At 44.3% G+C, this 20,800-nt stretch overlaps 1 protein-coding gene across 3 annotated transcripts in view; it reads left to right on the top strand.

Moving 5' to 3' along the window:
• Positions 1–20,800, top strand: part of Tbcd (tubulin folding cofactor D) — a 176,134-nt gene that overhangs the window by 103,727 nt on the left and 51,607 nt on the right. For all 3 annotated transcript variants that reach the window (XM_052756745.1, XM_052756744.1, XM_052756743.1), the window contains 3 exons: positions 8,015–8,072; positions 14,113–14,142; positions 19,751–19,836. In XM_052756745.1, coding sequence (XP_052612705.1) covers positions 8,015–8,072; positions 14,113–14,142; positions 19,751–19,836 — 174 coding nt within the window. The remainder of the gene's footprint in view (positions 1–8,014; positions 8,073–14,112; positions 14,143–19,750; positions 19,837–20,800) is intronic.

Raw genomic sequence — 20,800 nt, 5'->3', positions numbered from 1 at the left:
GGCTTGGGAGCATACAGCCATGTCATGTGTGTGACTATCTCCTCGTTCTCTTTTGTTAAATGTGGGGACTCAAGGCCATGCTGCTGCTTTTGAAGGTAAGAGGTACAGATGAGAGGTCTCTGCCAACTTCCTAATGATTAGAAGGACCTGTGGGGCACATGGTCCAGAGTGAAAGCCAGGGTCACACAGTTGCCTCCATAGTGCCTGTCTTCATTCAGTGCTGTAGAACTTGTGTCACAACACTGATTGGTCTCTGGCTGGAGTTTGGAAAGGAAATAAGCCATGAAAACATGGCTGATAGACATGATGGGGCTCTGAAGTCGGCTGCTGTGACTTGGTGTTGTGGCTGCAGGTGGGTCTTTGGGTTCTGTCATGTCTTCTCCAGCTCTAGCTTTTCTCACACATGGAGCAGTAGTATGTTGAGGCTTCCATAGCTGCTGAAGGAATATGGTACCTTTTGTTTCAGGGTTGTCCTTTCCTGCTCAGGGAAGAAAAGGCAACTGCACAGAGCCAAGGGTCCTTCCCCATCCATCACAGTCCCCTGGCAGTTCAGCAGTACCATGTCAGGGTCACACCTAGCACTCTACCTACAACATTCTGTCCTCTTTTCATTCTCAGAAAGAAAAACAAATGGACACTCTGAGCTGGCCCTGCACAATCTCTTGGCCATTAGGTTTACTGTCTGAAGACTGTAGAAGGTGGCCCAGATTGAGCTTGGCATGGTCTTCCCAGAGCTTCTGTGAACTGAGCTTGCTCTGAGTGTGGGGTGTCCCATGGGGAGATATGAGGTCCTCTTCCTGTTGGGTTGAAATGTTGGGTGTGGTGTGGAGAATGCTGCTTCTGTTGGGACTCTGGGTGAGCACAGAAGTGGCCCTGACTTTATGTACAGTTCAGTCTCTGGAATGACCCTAACTTTCCTGGCCAAGGAGTAGTTGGTGTGCAACCATGTCTAGCTGTAGTCTATAGAAACTCTTGTGGGTTCACTTGTTTCTTTGGGCTTGGAGAGTTTGGACTTGCTGACATGTGGGAGAAACCTGAGGGGTTGCTGGGGAGCTCATGTCTGTGTGTTGCACATGGAAACTGCAGTTGTCTGGCTACAGTACTGCTAGCTGTCTCTTTTACAGCCTCCTGATCCTCCTAAGTTGGCAGTCAGCAGACAGTGGTAGCTGCTATGGAGTTTCTTCTGAGAAGGCTTCTTCTGGCCCCTTTGCCCACACCTGCCTCAGATGGGCAGCAGTGCCCTTTGGAGCTGTGCTGCTGCAGGTTTCTAGCCGGTTGGACAGGTTCTGAGGAACCTGTGCCTGGCCCTTCCTGGCCCATCTGACTCCAGGCATCAGTGAGGGAGGGCACTGGTGAGTCAGGTGTGCCAGTGAGCTTGGGGCATGCACTACCTCCCGCCTGGAGCTCTGTGCCGTCTGAGTATCGGTCGGGTGTGCCCTGCAGACCTGCTTGCGAGGTTTGTCATGAGTGACCATGCTTTTTAATTATCAGGTTTTAAGCCCATTAATTCTGGCACATGATAAAATCTTGGTATCTTTACTTTCACAAACTCCCCAGTGCATCCTGTAGAAGTATAGTGGAGATCCAAATATAGTTTCCAGAATAAATAGAAATATCTGTCAGAAAGAACCAGGGAGGTGATATGGAGAGTCCTGTGGTACCTTGAAGGTGCCTGATACAGAGACAGTCACTAACCTTTTCTAACATTTGGCTGGAGAAACTGGATCAGTTGTTCTTCCCCTCAAAGTGTTAACTCTGCTTTAGAAATTTCAAAAGATTTTAAAGTTTTAAAAGATAACTTTTTGAAATGGTTTTGATTGACTTTGAAAACCATCTTTCCTTGGCTTTGAGCAAAGACAGGTGGAGCAGGAATGACTGTTTTGTGGCACAAATCTGGCTTCCTGAAAAGCCCAGTGCGGTGCAGTGGCAGCAAGATGTGAAGTGAAAGCGTGGTTGGGATGGTTGTATATTACCTAGATGATTCTCTCTAACCAGAAGTCAAAATCCGATCTACAGGAAAGAAAAAAAGCGAGCTGCCGCCGCCAGCGTGCTCTGCCTGTCGCCTTCTAGTGATTTCCTCACCTGAAACTCTTTTGTAAGCTGAGCTCCTGTTGACGTTCACTCCGCCCAGGCACAGGCCCGCCTGTGCCAGGGGCAGCTCCTGACTCTCACCTCCACTGTGCAGACCGGCAGGGCAGCGTGGGCTGCCTGTGAACAGCTCGGGATTGGCTCTGTAGGATCTCTTCCTCCAGGGCAAGATTGTCCTGAAAAAAAAAAAAAAAAAATCAGGAAATAGCAAGCATTGCTCAAAGCTATGTCTTGTTCTTCTCAGCCTCTCTGAATGGCCCGGCTTCTAGAGAAGGGAAGACTCCTGTTTCGAGGAGAAGGCCAGCAATCAGAGACAATCTTGGTCTGCCAGGCCCAACTTTGTGCTGGCTTGGCTGTGACCCCAAAGTACATGGTTCTGCTTATGACTTAGGGAAATTTAGTAAAATGCAGGGTTTATATTTTAATGCGATTTGTGACTTAAAAAAAAATCATAGATGGACATATTAGTTGTCTTTTTAAAAAATTACGTCAGAATGGAAGTGCTGTTGTTTCCCATGTAGAAGCAAGTATGCTGCTTTTGAGTGCTACACAGTATCATACAAATGACAAAAAAAGTGAGTTTGGGTTGAATGCGGTTCTCACTGCATATGCTCAACTGAGGTGTAAGACTGGGGAAAGAGAAGCAGGCTGAGGCACGCAACTTTCCCTTGGCTTATATGAGAAAGAGGAGCCCTGTGTTGGTAAATCCTGGTGAGCTATCACACAGCTTCCCCAGAGAAATCAGGCAGGTGGACACACCCACAAGCACCTCTCTTCAGATGGTGGCTTTCACTGTGGGTACCAGCTATTGCTCTTCAGGTTTTCTCTGCAGTGAGAGGAGTAGTGACATTCATAAGGGGTCATCCTGCCGAGCATGGTTGAGGCCCAGGTGAGGATTAGTATGCACGGGGAGCAGTGATTTAGGAAGATACTTTCTGTTTGACTAACATCATTAAACTCCTTTGCACTTGAAACGTATTTGTATTTTTAAATAATTCAATCTTGTTCTGAAGGTAGGAAAATAGTTTTAAGGAAGTTAGTCTGGAGCTGGAGAGATGACTCAGTGGGTCAAAGTACTGGCTGCTCTTTTAGAGGACTTGGGTTCTATTCCCAGCCTTCACATGGTAGTTCACAACTGTCTGTAGCTCTAGTCCTAGGGAATCTGAAGCCCTCTTCTGGCACCTTCAGGCTCAGCACACATGTGATACACAGATACAAACAGGCACATAAACACACACACACAAATGAATAAAAAGTTAAAAAAAAAATAGCCCAAATTGAAACAGTGCTTAAAAACCTGTTACACTCATAAGTGCATGCAGATTTGTTTTAATTACCTTGAATCTTACTGATACTTAAAAAGCAGCAGTTTCCAGGTATTGTTACATTTACTTCAGTATAATCTCTGAAGTTTGATGAAACATGTAAATCCTGACTCATGCCTATAATCTTAGCACTTGAGAGGCTAAGGCAGGAGACTAACCATGAGTTCAAGGCCAACTTGGGCTACAGAATGAGTTCCTTCTTAAAAAAGAAAGAAAAATTATCAATGAAACAGTGACTTTTAAGGCATTTGCTTAAGGAAAAGCTAATTTGATGGTAGTGTATGAAGCTGTTGCTTCTCTTAGCTGTGTTGATAACTGTTGCACACAGGCTTCCTCTGTGGTGACAGCCTATACTGGACTCTGATTCTATGTCCCAGTCCTTGTGGCTTATGGCTCACTTTGCTTGCTCATACCTTGGTGAAGTCTGCATGGAGCAGCTTGTGTATGTTCACTGTCAGAGACCAAGAAAGGGTCTCCAGCAATTGCTGCCTAGAGAATAGTTGACATATTCCTATGGTAGCTGGGGCTTTTGTGAGCACACAGACTTGTCAGAGTGATTGTGGGAAGGATGGCCCCATAAGTAAAGTAGGTGGCCAGGCCTGCTGAAGCTGCCTTCCCACTGGACATGGTCCCCATGGGAGGAGCTACTAGTTGGAACTTCTTGTACTGATGCTGAGTACAGGAGAGATGCCTACAGATACATGTGTGTCGTACTCGCTTGGCCTCCCACACACCTGGGAAGGACAAGTGAAGCTGGGAGAGGGCCCTAATAGGGGCTACTCTGACTCTACCACCTTATCAGGTCTCATCTGTAGCTATAAAGTTACCCAGTAACCTGTGGAAAGTGTTTTAGGAAAAAAGGTGAATTGGACAAAGCCCTATCCCTAGGAGGAAGGAAATAAAACACTGAAACTAATGCTGAAATCAGCCTCTTGTACAGCTTTGGTTTTATCACCATACCTGACTGAGGCAGGCTACATACCACTTAGGATTTTTCTTATTCCCATGTCCAATGCCTGGATGGATAGAATGTGTAGAGGGCTGTGAAAAAACAGCTTTATTTTCTGATTGGCCTGGCTCCTCTAGAATGAACACTTGTTGAAATTGGACCTGCTTGCCTGGCAGGGTAGGATGTCTGCAGATAGGCATCCTCAGAGCAGAGCAGAAGACATTTATCTGGGGATTTAGGAGATCAGCTAAAATGACCGAGTCTATGACTTTAGAGAGGACGAAGCTGTCTGGAGATGGTTTCAGGTGTTGTCTATATTCATCCTCTCTTCTCCAGTCAGTGTTCCATGGCTTAACATAGTAGTTGAGTCAAACACATGAACAGGAAATTCTTAGAGTTCAGTGCTACATGACCTTTCAATACTATCAGTGGTGGCCTACATTTCCTGTAGGTAAACATTAAAGGAAAGCAGAAATTTTTACTTTCTTTTCCTAGAAAACATGGTCTTAAAAAGCAAAGCTCTAATATAGAACAATATTTAAATTTCCATTTTGAGAGCATATTTAAAATAAATGTCAAATGTACTCTTTAAAAAAATAGAGTATCGCCGGGCGGTGGTGGCGCACGCCTTTAATCCCAGCACTCGGGAGGCAGAGGCAGACGGATCTCTGTGAGTTCGAGGCCAGCCTGGGCTACCAAGTGAGTTCCAGGAAAGGCGCAAAGCTACACAGAGAAACCCTGTCTCAAAAAACCAAAAAAAAAAAAAAAAAAAAAAAAAAAAAAATAGAGTATCTTATACTTATTTTTGACCATTTCTACAATTTTTGACAATTTTGACAATATATTTATGCAATGTATCTTGATCATATCCACCCACAACTCTGCCATCCCACTCCCCTGACAACCCTAACAGGTTTCCCTCCCAAGTCCTCTTCTTTTTCTGTAACCCAGTGAATCCAGTAGTGCTGTCTGCTGGAATGTTGACTGATCAGTTTGGCTTGATTGATAACTGAAGCCGAGTGAGTTCATGGGTGCATTGGCCATACCATGTCCAGAAGACAAGATTTCACAGCTCTCCTTCTTATACTCTAGCTCTTAAAATTTTTCTACCCCCATCTTCTAAGATGTTCCCTGAACCTTGGGGAATGGGATGGGGTGGGGCAAATGTATTTTCTTAACAGCAGTAGGTATGTGGCTCATGAATTAATAGACCACATGAATACAGGCCTCAGTCAATGTTTTATGATATGAAGACTGTTCACAAAAGCCTTTGTGGTGTGTTAGGGTAGAAACAATTTTAAGAGGTTCATGATGAGGTAGGATGAACCCTCTCTTGTTATAAATCAGATTTCCCCTCTTCTCAATGTGGCCAAGTGTGATTAACACAAACCAAGAAAGCTGTGCCCCTGCCCCTCTCCCATTTACATCTTGGAATTATAGAACAGTATTTTGTCCTTTCTTCTGTGACAGGTTTGACCGACTGGCACATATCTACTTAGCATCATTCTGATTGTTTTTTTTTTTTTTGGTTTTTTCGAGACAGGGTTTCTCTGTGTAGCTTTGAGCCTTTTCCTGGAACTCACTTGGTAGCCCAGGCTGGCCTCGAACTCACAGAGATCCGCCTGGCTCTGCCTCCCGAGTGCTGGGATTAAAGGCGTGCGCCACCACCGCCCGGCCATTCTGATTGTTTTTAACATTAAAATTAAAAACAATTTCTGTGTGTGTGTGTGTGTGTGTGTGTGTGTGTGTGTGTGTGTGTGTGTGTCTGCACACGTGTGTGTGGTGATTGAAGGACAACTTTCAAGGAGTTGGTTCTCTGTTTTACCATGTGTGACCCAGGGATCAAACTTAGGTCATCAGGCTTGGTGGCATACCGAGTCACCTCGCTTCCTCTAGTTCTTGTTCTTGAGCATTTTCTTACTTTCTGGACCCCAAAGACCATTTCTGCCCTCTGGTGATCCCTGGTTGGTATTTGGAGTCTAGGATTGCAGGCATCCTTCTAAGTGCCCCTTTCATTGAATACAAGGCTCCAATCTCATCTGTGGAGACTATTTGTTCCTGCCTGGGCTGGTAGGAAGTAGTGGCCTCAGAATGTGGGAGTTAGGAGGGTAGGTCTGCAGCCTCACCGCTCTGTCTCCTGGGCTGGGATTAGTACTCACTTCATGGCTGAGAAAGTTGAGAATGAGGTTGAGAAAGATAGACTTGGCTGGTTCTTGGTCCTTAGGTTTTGCACCTTGCCATTTCCTGAGAACATTTCTGGGGCTCCAAGGGATGTAGGGACCAAGGAGAGAAATCCTAGATGGGGAAATGCTTCCCTGAGAAGTGTTCTCTTTGAGGATGAAACTTAATAGCAGTAACTGGTAGATGCAGGAGAGATGAGAGACATAAGTTGGGGAGGAGCAAGTACTCTCTAGATTCTGACAATAATGAAGTTTGGTATATAAGAAAAAGGCTTAGTTAAAGCCTATAGAGTGCCATGAGAGCTAGGAAAAGTTGGGTTGGTGTGGTGTTATTGCTTCTAGCTGTAGAAAAGGTTGAGACTTAACAGCTGCCTTTTCTGTGGTGTTTCTATGGTGACTGCTTTAACCAGCTGACTACCTGTTACTCATTACTATGTCAAATACTTGAAGGACACTACTTTGTAAAGAAAAAGCTTATTCTGACTTGTGGTCTGGGTCCAAGGTCAAGAAGCTGTATGTAGTGGTAGCTTTCTTGCCAGCAGAGTCCTGAGGCAGCATGAGTATCACCTTGAAAGGGGCAGAGAGCAGAGTATGTGATATGTCTCCTCCGTGTAAAACCCAGAGGATCCAGTCTTGGTCTCCATCCTGCTGACCTCATCTAGTCCTCATCACGTCTCATATCTCTCAATCCCAGATATAGACAATGCATGCTCCATAATGCCTCACACTGGGTTGAGCCCGTGGGCATTGTTGAAACCATATATTTGGGTGCTTCTAAGGGGCAATTTGCCTGCAGGGTGCATAGAGCTCTTGCTGTTCAATGTGGTTTGGAAGCCATAGGCTGCCGTGTCTAGGAATGTTGGTGTCAGCCATCCAGTTGTGACCATTTGTGTGCTGCCAGTTTTCATCCTGTAGCACCATTGTCTTTGCATTTCGTTGATCCCACATGATCCCAGCAGGCCAAAGACATTATTCTCCAAGGCACTAGAGGCTCAGGGCACACCATCGAAGGACATTTGTTAAGGCTGGGGCTATAATGCTTGCTATCTTAGAGGTCACTTAAATCTGTTGTATCCTCTAAGAACCTTGAGCTTCCTGCTGTCTGTGAGGCTCACTCACACAAGTAAACAAGTGAGTAAACAGTGGTAGGGTGTCACATGACATGGTCTGTGCCCATGCCTGTGCATGTAGAGGCCAGAAAACAACTTTGGGTATCATCATCAGGAATTCTGTCCACCTCCTTTAAGACAGGGTCTCCTGCTGGCCCTGTGTTCAGCCATTAGGCTAGACTGGCTGAGCAGCAGTACCAGGGATCTTCCTATCTACGTCCCCAGCACTGGGATGATTGTCATGCACCACCTCACTGACATTTTTATGAGTGATCTCATGCAAGACAAGCAGTTTACTGACTGAGTTATTTTCCCAGGCCTTGCATATTTCATTTTAATTAATCATTTTCCTTGTTTTTACAGTGCACTGGTCATTGCTGCCATATTTGACCGAAATGTGAACTGCAGAAGAGCAGCCTCTGTAAGTTTCATTGTCCCCAGTACATTCCTTTCCTGGAGGTGGGGGTGTAACTATTGCTGATGTCCTGTATGTGGGCCTCTATCTCCCTGGAAAACCCACTCCCCGTGGAAGCAAAGGTGATCAGATGAAAGAACTGAGTAGAGCAGTCACCATGGTAGCACTTGTAGGGCATTTACTGTGGGATTCTTGGGGAAGTCAGGGTTCAAGGCCTCCATCCAGTGCTGCTGAGAGAGCCACAGCCAGCTATGGTGAAATATCTTGAACAAGTACAGGTGAACAGGTTTCTGTTCAGTAACCAGACCAAATTCAGGGTCGCTCAAGCTCTGCAGAGGAGGAGAAATTTATCCTGTGACTGTAACCCAAATGCCATGGCAGGTTAGGACACTGGAGGTTTTGTGCTCTCGGAGGAGCTGTTACTAAGCTGTGGTTAGCTCTGTTTTCCTGACCACATTGGAGTGGATCTCCCTGGGTGGGCTTTGGCCTAACAGCTGCCTGTGGGCCTTGTGTTTTGAGCTCAGTTACCCAGGTCCCCTGAGATCCAGTTTTTGGGATGGGTTTGGGTAGACTGTATGCCAATAGAGGTGTTGGCTGGGGCCATTGATGAGACCTGAGTGTCATGAATTACAAGGGGAGAGACTAAGATGTTTTCCTAGGGTTGCCTGCATGGGGATGTTGCAGCTATAGCTGATTGCACACGTAGCTGACTGCTGTGATTAGTGACCGAGTGCTGTGGGAGGCTGCAACTGAGAGGACCTCAGATGATGAATCCAGGCTCTGTCAGGGGTGCTGTGATGCGTTAGCAGTCTGTGGCTGAATCTTCCTCTCATAGACAGGCCAACAGTTGAACACATTTGAGGTGCTCAGAAACATAGGGAAGCCTCTGAGAGCTGTAAGGTGAAACTTGCTGCTGGCTGTGAGGTTTGTGGAGTTGGGAGTTCCCATGGTTTGAGCACAGAGGCTCTGCATCCTTGTCTCAGCTGGTCATAGAGACAGACTGTGAGTGATACACTACTGCAACTGCTTTGAGACTGAGGGAAAGGACAGGGGTGCTGGTACACAGGTGGGGTTTGATAGTACCAACAAGATGTCCAAAATATGAGAGGACTGTGGTTGAGTTGGCAATGTTGCCGAGGTATCCTGTGAGGATAGAAGCCAGGCCTCAGAGTAGGATGGAGAGGAGACTCCTATGGTCAGATAGAGGCATAGAACTGGGGAAAAGGGAGGATTAGCCTGCTCTGCATGTGGGCTGAGAAGTTCTTTCCTATAGCTACTTTAATTTTATTCATGTTTTAAAATCATGAACAGTTATTTGATTTTGAGGTAATCAAGTGGTCTTTGGCTTGTGTTCTGTTATGTGGTACACTGTGTGGTTTCTTTTCAGACTTTGAAACAACCTTTCAGTTTTAGTCTAGTTTTCACTTGTGGACAGTCCCTTCTTTATGTTGGGCTCAGTTTGTCAGTGTTCTCAGGAGTAGAATTTCTGAATCTGATCTTGAGGGTTATTAGTCTTTTGTTTAGGTGTTTTTCTCTGCAGTTTAACTGAAGATGAACTAACATCATTGAGGGTGTAGAAGTATTTCTCTTTTATTTTATACCATAGTTTTTAAAAGATTGATATTTTTCTACTTTAATTATTTGGCAGTATTTGCCTAAGAACCTATCTAGGCATTTTTTTGTTTTGTTTTGTTTTGTTTTTGGAAAAATTTCCACTGTTTTCTATTGTTTTTATTTAATTGCCCAGCTTTCTTGTTTCTCAAGTCAAGTCTTCTGTGTTGTTAAGTGAAGTGACTTGATGTTATCGAAGGCTTCAACTGATTTCATCTTCTCTATCACAGTGGTCCCTGTCTTGTTCAGTTGCCTGTCACAAGTGATGGAGTTTGTCTGTTACTTGGCTGCTAACCTCTGGCTGCTGCAGTAGATATGCACTCAGGCCCTGCGTGCCTAGTTCCTGTATCTCCATTGCTGCCTCAGCCACCTGTTTGGCATGGTAGCCAGTGTATTGGGTACTCATATGTGAAGACCTACGATGGAGGGCTTAGAAAGCCTAGCTGTTCCAGTCTGAATTGTAGGATCTCAGCCATGGGGCCATACTTCATTCTGGTGAGGTGACTTTTGAGGTCTTGATGTTGACTCTTTGCCTACATCTGCACTGAGAAGCAGCCAGGATGCAAGCACCCTGCCCAGAGTCCTTTAAAACTGTCAGCAGCCCCAGAGGGACTCCATTTTGTCTGCAGTGTTAGTAGGAACCCAGTGATTTCTTGGGAGGTCTTAGCAGTCTTGCTCTCATAGTTAACCAATAGGGAGTAACTGTAAGTCTGATATATAATAAAATTTTATACTAAATGTGTACTAACATTTTTATGTTTTCTTTGTTGTTTTCTGTAACGTAAGACGTATTTATGGGAAACAGTAATAAAAATCAAAGCCCTGTGACTTTATGTGACCTGGGATGAAGTGAAATAAAACTCTATAAATCTGTTTTTTTTAAACATGAAATTAAAACCCTATTAAACTGGCAAGAAATTCTTTGTGTTCCTTTTAAGTTCAGCACTGTTTACATAGTAGACTGTAGGATTTAAATGCAGGAAGAAGATGAGGGAGGCCTCCATCTGAGGCTCATTTGAAGATATAAGGGCTCTGAGTGAACTAAGAGCATCTTGCCAGGAAACTGCTTCTTCAGGCAGCTGCTTCTTTATGTGGACTCTCCAGCCTCTTGGCTGATACCTTTCCACGGTTTATCTTTCTAGGTGTGTGAGATGTCTGTTTACCTGGCCAGAATCCAGGAGGTGTGAGCAGTGAAGTGCCCAGAAGTTGCCAGTTCTGTGGCCTTACCTTTCAGCTGTTGATGGTTGACCCATCCTCTCCTCTGGGTCCCTTGTCTGGTGGCCACAGTGCTTCTAAGATAATAGGACCATTGTTTTGGATCCTCATTAGCGCTTCATGTTGCTGGCCCTTTCTGGTGGTCAGCATTCGGGCTGGACAGTGGAGTCCTGGCATTGCTTGGTGGAAAGGATTAGTTATATGTTGCTAACTCTTCCAGGTTTTGCATACTAGATGGTATCCCGCAGGCTAGATGTGCTGAAAAGGCCTGTTCCTCTCTTGTGGAAAGCTTGGGATGAGGAATGGAGATGAGGAGAGAGAGAGAGAGAGAGAGAGAGAGAGAGAGAGAGAGGGGCAATAGTCACAAGTTTTCAATTATTTCACTCAGTATTTCATTTGATGTTTCATTCTAATTCTTGTATTTTTTTGCCTTTCATTTTGACTTTATTGAGATTCACATAGAGCTATGAGAATACAGTAAAGTCTGTTTACCCTTTCCCTTGCTCTCTACTGGGTAACATCATAGGTTATATCCACTAACTCAGTAATCTTAGTTAGGACTCTTAGTTGTATGTGTCCTGTGTGCATGGTTAGCTCTGTATGGCCACATCTCATACATATCTCTGAATCCCCTACAGTTAAGGCACACAGTAGTCATCACCACAGAGGTGATGACTTGCATGATCCTTGTAAACATGGCTGCTTCTCACTTAACTGCTAGCAACTATCAGTCTACTTTCCAACTTTGTAATGCTGTTATATTGCTGAAGTAACAGTCTTTGGGACTAGTTTTCTCACTGAGTGTATGTTGGGAAGTCCTTGGTCATTGCCTTCTACTGTAAGTGGTTGTTCTCTAACTGAGCCTTGGTTTTACCTATGAAAGGGCATCTGGGTTGCTGCTGGCTCAGGATTATTATGAGAACTTTCATACAGATTTTGTGTGGGCATAGTTTCTGTTTCTTAGGCTGTATGCCTAGATTATGGTTTCTGGGTCCCATCTTCCATGCTACTAACTGTTCCCCAGGGTGACTGTCCTATAATGTGTCCTCCCCATCTTTGATGAGTTGTGGCGGGGGTTGCCTGGTTTCTTCCTGGTCACTGTTCTGTTTTAGTTTTGCTGATGTGTGTGTCTGTGGTTTTAGTTTCCTTTTCTCTGATGATGCTGAGTCTGTTTGGGGTGTTCATTTGCTATCTGTGTCCTCCTGAGTAAGGTGTGTCTTCAAGTCTTACTCAATGTCTAATTAGATGGTTAGTTTTTATTGTTGAGTTTTGAGACTTCTTTATGCATTCTAGATATTTGTCCTTTATATTGGATATGTGTGTTGCAAATCCTCAATCTATGGTGGTTTTCATTCTTCTAACAGCATCTCCATAGACAGGAGTCTTCTATTTGAGTGAGGTTTCAGTCTTATTTATTTCCTTGGTGTGTGCTTTCAGTATCAAGGCTGCTAACCACTTGACCCTGTTCCCAGCATTCTTCTGTTTTCTGTCTGTGCTGATAGCATATTTTGTAGTGATGTCCATGTGGTCAGTCTTCATATTGTGTTAGGTGATCCCCTAACCTCTTAATTTTCGAGATTGTTTCAATATAAATCTTGTATTAGTTTTTACCTTGTTTGAAGATGTCCCTGCTTATATTTAAGATGACATTGAATCTCTTTACACCACCTTTCTTCAGTGTTTCTTTCTTTCTTTAAAAATTGACTGCAAGGACCAGGCAGTGGTGGGGCTCACCTTTAGTCCCAGCACTCGGGAGGCAGAGGCAGGTGGATCTCTTGAGTACGAGGCCAAACTGGTCTACAGAGTGGGTTCCAGGACAGCCAGGGCTACACAGAGAAACCCTATCTTGAGGAGACAAAAACCAAAAACCAGAAACAAAACAAAACAAGGTAAAAAGAATTGATTGTAAGGAGCTGGAGCGATAGTTGCTCTTCCAGAGAACCCATTGATTCTCAGCATCCACATGGTAGCTCACAACTATTGCTAACAACAGTTCTAAGGGATCCAACTTCTGACCTCCATGGGCACTAGGTATGTATGTGATACACATATGTACAGGCAGATAAAACACTCAGATATGCAAAAAAAAAAAAGTAACTCTTAAAGGGGGGCAGTTTGCAAAAGTTACAAAATGGTAAGCAGCAAAAAGCATCTCATTTCTCCTATTTTAGAAGCATGTGAGAGCCACCTGAGGGCGGGTCACCTAGTGTCTCTGCCCTATCGTGAGGCTCTTTCCTGGAGATGCCTCACATTTCTGTCTTGGTACTTACCAGTCCTGTGGGATTCATGCATAGATCCTGGGGTCCTGTGGCTCAGTCTGCTCTCTTTTGTACATCTGTGCGTGCTCTCAGCCCCTTAACACGAGTTGGGATGTCTGCTTGGGTAAGGGGTGTTCTTCTGCCACCACTACCTCCTCCATGCCTGTTCTCACCTTTGCTTGCTAGGATAGTGCGTGTCATGTGATTGTGTGTAGCTTTGCTCCAGTTCTACATGCAGCTTGTGTCTACACCTGCCTATAATCCTAGTTGGAACTCAGCTTTGGATGCTTTGGGGAAGTTTGAAACTCCACTGGGTAATAAACTGGGCATAAGGTTTCACTGTCACTTTGTTTAGACAGTCCTATGTAGGACAGTGTGAGAGACAGGAAAAGTTGTCACCAAAGAAAGAAGAGTCATCTGTACCAGGTTTGCCTAGAAGTACTTAATTTTGTTCAAGTTCACATGGGACATTTTTAGCCCCGATTCTGTGCCTGGCGTGTAGGACTCAGGTAGTTCAGAGAGTTGATTGGAGACAGGTGTGTGCCCTCTAGGAGGCAGCTCTGAGGTGTTGGGGATGGTGGCGAGCTGTGATTACAGAGTCCCTCCACATGTTTTAGGAGTTGGTTTCTACTTACTGACCTGTATAGTTTGTTCTCAGAGTTCTATTCTGGGACCGTCATTGGGGTGTTAGTGTGAAAATATATTTCCAGTGAAAGGCCACTCTCATATTGTATTTGATTTTATAAATGGAATTCTTAAACTGTGGTTTTAAAGAGGACTAGGACATAAAAACAGTGACAAACCACCCTCAGGGCTCTGGTCAGCCAACAAAGAGGACTTTTATTTAAAAAGTAAAGCCATGGGTCATTTACACTGTACTGTGTTTGTTTTGAATTTATCTTCTGATGTTTAGCAGAAGCAAACCTCACTCACCTGCTCTGTTTGTTCTTTTTGCTCCTTAGGCTGCCTTCCAGGAGAACGTGGGGAGACAGGTATGGCCACTTTATAAATCTTTATTTCTGAAACTTCCTGTAGGCTTAGAGGTGGGAATCTTGACAGCTTTGGTTTCATATCTTGTACTGTTGGGTGTGGGTACTGAATGAGCCTCACCTCAGAGCAAGCTAATAAACATGGCAATTCTGATCTCAGACCCACCATAATGTGACCAGGGAGTACTGATTCCCTGTGCCTTTTGGGAGACCCTGCATGAATGTTTTATGCAGGTTAGGATCTTGCCTCACCCTATATGATGTGGGCTGAACATGTGTTAGGCACCAAGCGTCTTATCCTGGTGAGAGAGTCCTTGGATCCCATAGGCCTTGGCCCTTCCTTAGCTTGTGATTTATTTGGAGGCCTCACCTTCCAAAAGCCTTGACCCCTTTTGATGTTCACTGGTGGTATAGCTGTGCTTGGGGCTGGACACCCATCACAGGCCTTGAAAGTAGAGTTTAGATTCATTCAGGTGTAAGATTCTGGCACACTGGAGTGTATGGTCAGTTTAGAAGGAGGCTGGAGAGGGGCTAGAGCATTGGTTCTCAACCTATGGATCATGACCCCTTGGGAGTTGTTGGATAACCCTTTCACTGGGCTTTCCTAAGACCATTAGAAAACACAGATATGTAGATGTATCCAACCTTCTTATTAAATAATAAACACAGAACCAATGCAAAGAAGAAAGCCAAGAGGTCAGAGCTAAGAGCTAAAACCTTACCCTTCCTCCTGCGGTGGTCCTACCTCTCCGAACCAGAGCTACCCCTGTGTTAAAGTCTTTATATAGAGTTCCTGTCCTGCCTTCTCATTGGTTGTAAACCCAACCACATGACCGCCTCCTCACAGCCTGTCTGTATAGGCCTCCAGGTTTTCCATGATTGGTATTAAGATTAAAGGCATGTGTATCCAATAATGGCTGTATCCCTGAACACACAGAGACTTACCCAGCTCTGCCTACCAAGTGCTGGAATTACAAGCGTACGCTACCACTGCCCTGGTTTCCTATGGCTTGCTAATAGCTCTGACCCCCGGGCAACTTTATTTATTAACATACAAATAACATTTTAATACAAATAAAATATCACCATACAGATATTTACATTACAGTTCATAACAGTAGCAAACTTGAAGTAGCAATGAAAATAATTTTATGGTTGGTGTCACCACAACACGTATTAAAGGGTTGCAGCATTAAGAAGGTTGAGATCTACTGGGTTAGGGACTGGGAAAATTGGCAGCTACCAAGATGAGTCTGGACAGGGAGGAGAGTCCCTGAGAGAATCCAGCTAAGAATGATTGCTCTAGGGTTTCATGATAGAAGGTGGTTTGGGTGCTTGTTAATGTTACAGGCGAGGAAGCAGAAGGATGGCCTAGTCCTACAATAGTGTGCAAAATAACCTGTATGTGAAGGATGATGGGGTAGAGAGGTGTAGACCAAGATGGATGTGCTCTGGGTGAGAGAAGCTATGGATGACTTGGGGGGTGGGGCAAGAATATTATCAGCAGCCACATGTTTGTAGTAGAGAATGCTGGGGGTAGTCCAGGAAGTAACAGGGCTGCCTAGTAACTGGAGGTAGGGTTGGGGGAGGGACACCTGACTTCTTCCCTTGGGTTGGTCTGCTGGAGATGTAGGTCTTGAACACCAGAATTGATTAGATCCTGCCTGCCTGCCTTCATCCTGGCCAAGACCCCCAAGAAGCTTGTTGAGTGGGCTCTCCAATAAGTAGGGGTGTGTGTGTGTGTGTGTGTGTGTGTGTGTGTGTGTGTGTGTGTGTGTGTGTATGTGTGTATGTGTGTGTGTTGTAGTTGCCGTGTCTAGGACCAGCATGAGGTAACAGCCATACCTGGGCTCCCCTTGCCTGCCCAGTCATGTGCTGTAGTATGAATCCTAATTGGTCTTATTAATAAAAACCTGGAGTTTAGATATCAGGGTGAAAGCTGAAAGATCAGCGAAGCAGAGCAGCCAGCTACTAGTTCTTCTATGAAATCCTCAGCCTGAAAGAGCCCTCAGTTCCTGTCTCCTCTTGCCTTATATTCCTCTCTGTGTCCAGCCATATCACTTCCTGTTTCCACCTCCCTAGTACTGGGATTAAAGGCATGAGAGCCACCACTGCCTGGCTGTTTCTCTTTTAGACTTGATGAATCTTGTGTAGACCAGGGTGGCCTTGAACTCACACAGATCCATCTGCCTCTGCCTCCCAAGTGCTGGGATTAGAGGTGTGTGCCACCACTGCCTGGCCTCTATGGCTAACTAATGGCTAGTTTTGCCCTCTGATCTTTAGGCAGCTTTATTTGTTAAAGCATACACAAAATATAACTGCATTTCCCCTTTTTGTCAAATAAAAAAGATTATAACTAGTATAAGAAAAACTATATACAATAAGTACAATATATACAGGCAATAAATACATCAACAATGTCTAGTCCATTTGCATTTGACCAATTCAGAGAAAATACTCTATTTTCTATCTTATCTTGGTGAGTCCAAAGTTTTGTACCTAATTCACTTTCTATTCTAACTTGCATTACCATCTTTGGGTGGTGTGGGTACTGCTGAGCAGTTTAGACCTGCCCATCCTCACTGGTAACAGCCAAACCTGGGCTCCACTTGCCTGCCCAGTCATGTGCTGTTGTCTTCATGTGAATCAGGCTGCAGTGGTACCTTTGCCTGGGCTGTGGGCTTCTCTCTCATTGTTATGTATGAGTCTGGGGTCTACTTGATAAATAATTACATAATCCAAAGCATTTTGTTAAAGCACAAAGTTTTACTTCTGCAGGAAGGTGCAAAGCCACTTCTTTCTTTCTTCTCTCTCTCTCTCTCTCTCTCTCTCTCTCTCTCTCTCTCTCTCTCTCTCTCTCTCTCTCCTCCCTCCTTCCCTCCCTCCCTTCCTTCCTTCCTTTTTTTGTGACAGGGTTTCTCCATGTAGCCCTGGCTGTCCTGGAACACTCTCTGTAGACCAGGCTGGCCTTGAACTCATAGAGATTCACCTGCCTTTGCCTCTAGAGTGCTGGGATCAAAGGCATGCATCACCACCACCCACTGCAAAGCCACTCTTAGTCTAGCAAGCACACTCATTAGGGGTCCTACTCTGATTTTAACCCCAAGGCAAGGGGTTTTGTGCCTCACAGACTGAGTGGTTAGAGCTTGGCCTCATATTACTTGATTGGCTAATTCAAAATGGACCAGCATTTTGCTAGGGAGAATGAAATTTGAACATATATCTTGACTTTAAGAATATGATAATCTGGGGCTCAAGAGATGGCTCTTCACTTAAGAGCATTGGCTGCTCTTCTGGAGGACCCTGGTTCAATTCCCAGCACCCACATAGCAGCTCACAACTGTCTCTAACTCCAGTTCCAGAGGATCTGACATCCTTACACAGACATACATGCAGGAAAAACACCATAAAAATAAAGAAATATTTAAAACATTAAAAAAAAATAGTAAGCTAATCTGGAGGGATTCTAGCCAAATGGTATCTTTACTAATTTCTTTAAACATAGAATTTTCTCTGTCTTCTTTTAACTCTGATAGAAAAGACATTTGCATTTCCCACACCATCAAACAGGAATATGATAAGAGCACACAAAGTATGCACCATGGCAGAACCAGGAGCCACACACTCCAGTCACTCTACTCCAGCTCAACCCCTGAATGACTTGGTGGTTCTTGAGACACCTCAGTTCATCATTTTCCTCACAGGCAGAGGATTGGGGCACTCTTTCTAGTGTTCTCAGGAGGGCTGTTTGCTGGGTAGTGTTTGTAAAGTTGTGAGATTTTATGGTGATATTTTATTTGTACTGAAATGTGATTTTATTTGCATGTTAATAAGTAAAGTTGCCTGGGGGTCAGAGCTAATAGCAAGCCATAGCAGAGCTGGGCATTGGTGGCGCACGCCTTTAATCCCAGCTCTTGGGAGGCAGAGCTAGGCAGATCTCTGTGTGTTCAAGGATGCAGCCAGCATGGAGACACACGCCTTTAATCTCAATACCAACCATAGAAGATCTGGAGGTCTGTACAGACGGGCAGTGACGAGGAGGTCATGTGGTTGGGCTTACAACCAATGAGAAGACAGAACAGAAAGTCTATATAAAGACAAACACACAGGAAGTAGGTCTCTTGGCTGAAGAGGATAGCTGCAGGAGTGAAGGGTAAGGCTCTTAGCTCTGACCTCTTGGGCTTTCATCTTTGCATTGGCTCTGTGTTTCTTATTTAATAAGACGGTTACTTCTACAAGATTTTAATGACCAGGCTCCAGGATTAGCTTGTGAAATGATGAAGGCATTGAGGATGACAGTGAAGGTGGGCTGCATGGAGGAGTTGCTTCCTCTGCTGGCTACGCTTTCCAGCCCCTGGCTGGTAATGGTGGCTTTTCCTCTCACTCTGTGCCTGAGGTAGCCCTAAGGGCAGAGGTCAGGGAACAGAAGGCTGGCAGACCTCACATGTTTTAGTTAGGCCTGGGTTTTTAGCTCTCCTGGATTCCAGATGGGTGGTACATCCCATCATGTGCTCAGACTAATTGGCATTATTTATATGTAACCTGAAGACTAAACTTCTGTTTTTGACATTGTCTCCATAGTAATAAATAGCCTGAATTCCATGTAGAAATTCAGACTCAAATTGTAAATTTCTTTATTTTGTGTCTGTTTCTTTGGATCTGGTCACACACATACATATGCTAGTAGATGCACCTCTGATACTATTTTGAGCTGGCTGTGCAGAGGGGTAACACCTCGTGTTTGAGTAGATTCCTTCCTGTGTAAGATACAGGGGTGTGGCAGGAAGGAGCTGGTGGTAGAGTGCCTGTCACTTTTCTTGGCCTTTGCTTGTCATTCTTGTGCCAGCTTTGTGCACAGATAGGGGACTCATCTGCTACTGGGATGGAGCCACCTCCGGGCCAATAGCTGTAAGGCTTTCTACATTTGCCTACAACTTTCTACATTTATATTTTTAAAGGAAATTTGTTTATAAAGTTTCTAGATTGTAATTTTTTTTTTTAGCCATAAGTGATAGTATTAGGGAATACCAATAATGTGATGATGGGACTCCACTATGAATATTTTTTATGGGTGAGGATGGAGGGGCCTGCCTCTTGTTTTTGAGTTTGGGGAACTGATGGCTGCTTTCCTTGATGCTCTTAGAGGCCGGCTATTAGCCCTGAGAGTGATTATTTCTATTAGCCTCATCCATCCTTACAGCAGCTTAGTGAGGTGTGGGCCCTAGTCTAGGTTTCAAGCCAGACAGGAGCTTGCCTGCCTTCCATTGACTTTCCTGCTCTAATAGGCTGTGGAATTGAGGGCTATGCTGTTGTCTTTGTGACCAGAAAGGGGGACCAAGCTCTCAGAGTTACCATTTCAGCACTGTTGAGACCCAGGGTCTTTTTAAAGGAAGGAGTTTTACAGCATTTGAAGTTGAAACAGTTGGGGTTGAAGAATGAGTGGTACTGTGTGCAGCATCTGGCCAGGCAGGCAGGATGAACACTGACACACCAGTGGGACATTCCACGAGCCACGTGGCTCAGCTTCAGCTGCCCTGTTGTGTGCATGTGATCAGTGATTTCAGATGCTGTTTCTCACCTTTTCTATTTTCTTCACTTGTACTTTTTTCAGGGTACTTTCCCTCATGGAATTGATATTTTGACTACAGCAGACTATTTTGCAGTTGGTAACATATCTAACTGTTTCCTGGTTATAAGGTAAGTTTTAATGTGTATAACAGAACTGTAATAGTCTTTTTGACTTGGGTGTCAAACATCAGCTTCTACCATTTCCTTCTTCATTATTCTTCATTATACTGTAGTCTGCTTGGTGTAAATATAACATGTTGTAGAAAGAAAAAATTGAAGTGAGAACAGTTACTGAAACTGTTCTCATACCAACTTTATACTCCATGGTACATGCTGTAGAGGATACCTGCTCACACTTCAGTGTGGTGACTAGAGCTTCACATCTCCCCTGGTCATTAGTCTTCTCCTTGTTGTCATTCTGGTTGGTGCTGTTCTGTGCAGGCCTCGGTGCCATACAGGGATTATCCACAAGCACAGCTGTGTATGTCCTTCTGTGTGACAGCTTTCCCACCAGGTGTCACAAATGGATTGGTCTTTCAAATGATATTTTTGATTCGAAGTGACTGTGTATGTGTATCTTTTTGTTTCAATAAAAAAATACATCAAATTATTTTTACTTGTATAACTTAAGGACTAGGGAGTAGTACTAATGTGAAAAAGGTACTTTATGAAGTAGTTTTGTTACTGTGAATTAGGAGAAACCCACCAAGTACATTTTTTTAAAAAGTTCCTGACTTTTATACCCTGGGGGTAGATTTCCTAATAGTCCTGCCGTGCAGACCATGCAGAATTTACACTTCTCCATAACCAGCCTTGACAGACTTTAAAAAAACAAACAACTAAACTAAAAACAAAAAAGTGACCAACTACTTTCCCAGGAAGCATGTGACCAAAGGTGCCCTCGCCTGCATGCCACTACCCCTCAGCCCAGTACTTCATGTCTCTGTCCGTGTGTTCTTTGTTCTCTGATTATTAGTGCTGGAATATTGTATGTGAGGTTCTGTGACCTTTATTTTGGAGTTTCTTAGGTAAAATAGCTGGTAGTTAAGTTGGGTTTTGGACAATTCTACTTATTGCTAAGGTTTCCACACCA

This window comes from Peromyscus californicus, unplaced genomic scaffold (genome assembly GCF_007827085.1).
Source record: "Peromyscus californicus insignis strain IS unplaced genomic scaffold, ASM782708v3 Scaffold_3__1_contigs__length_106647218, whole genome shotgun sequence".
In the NCBI taxonomy this organism is placed as follows: domain Eukaryota; kingdom Metazoa; phylum Chordata; class Mammalia; order Rodentia; family Cricetidae; genus Peromyscus; species Peromyscus californicus.
This window is presented reverse-complemented; position numbering and strand designations above follow the sequence as displayed.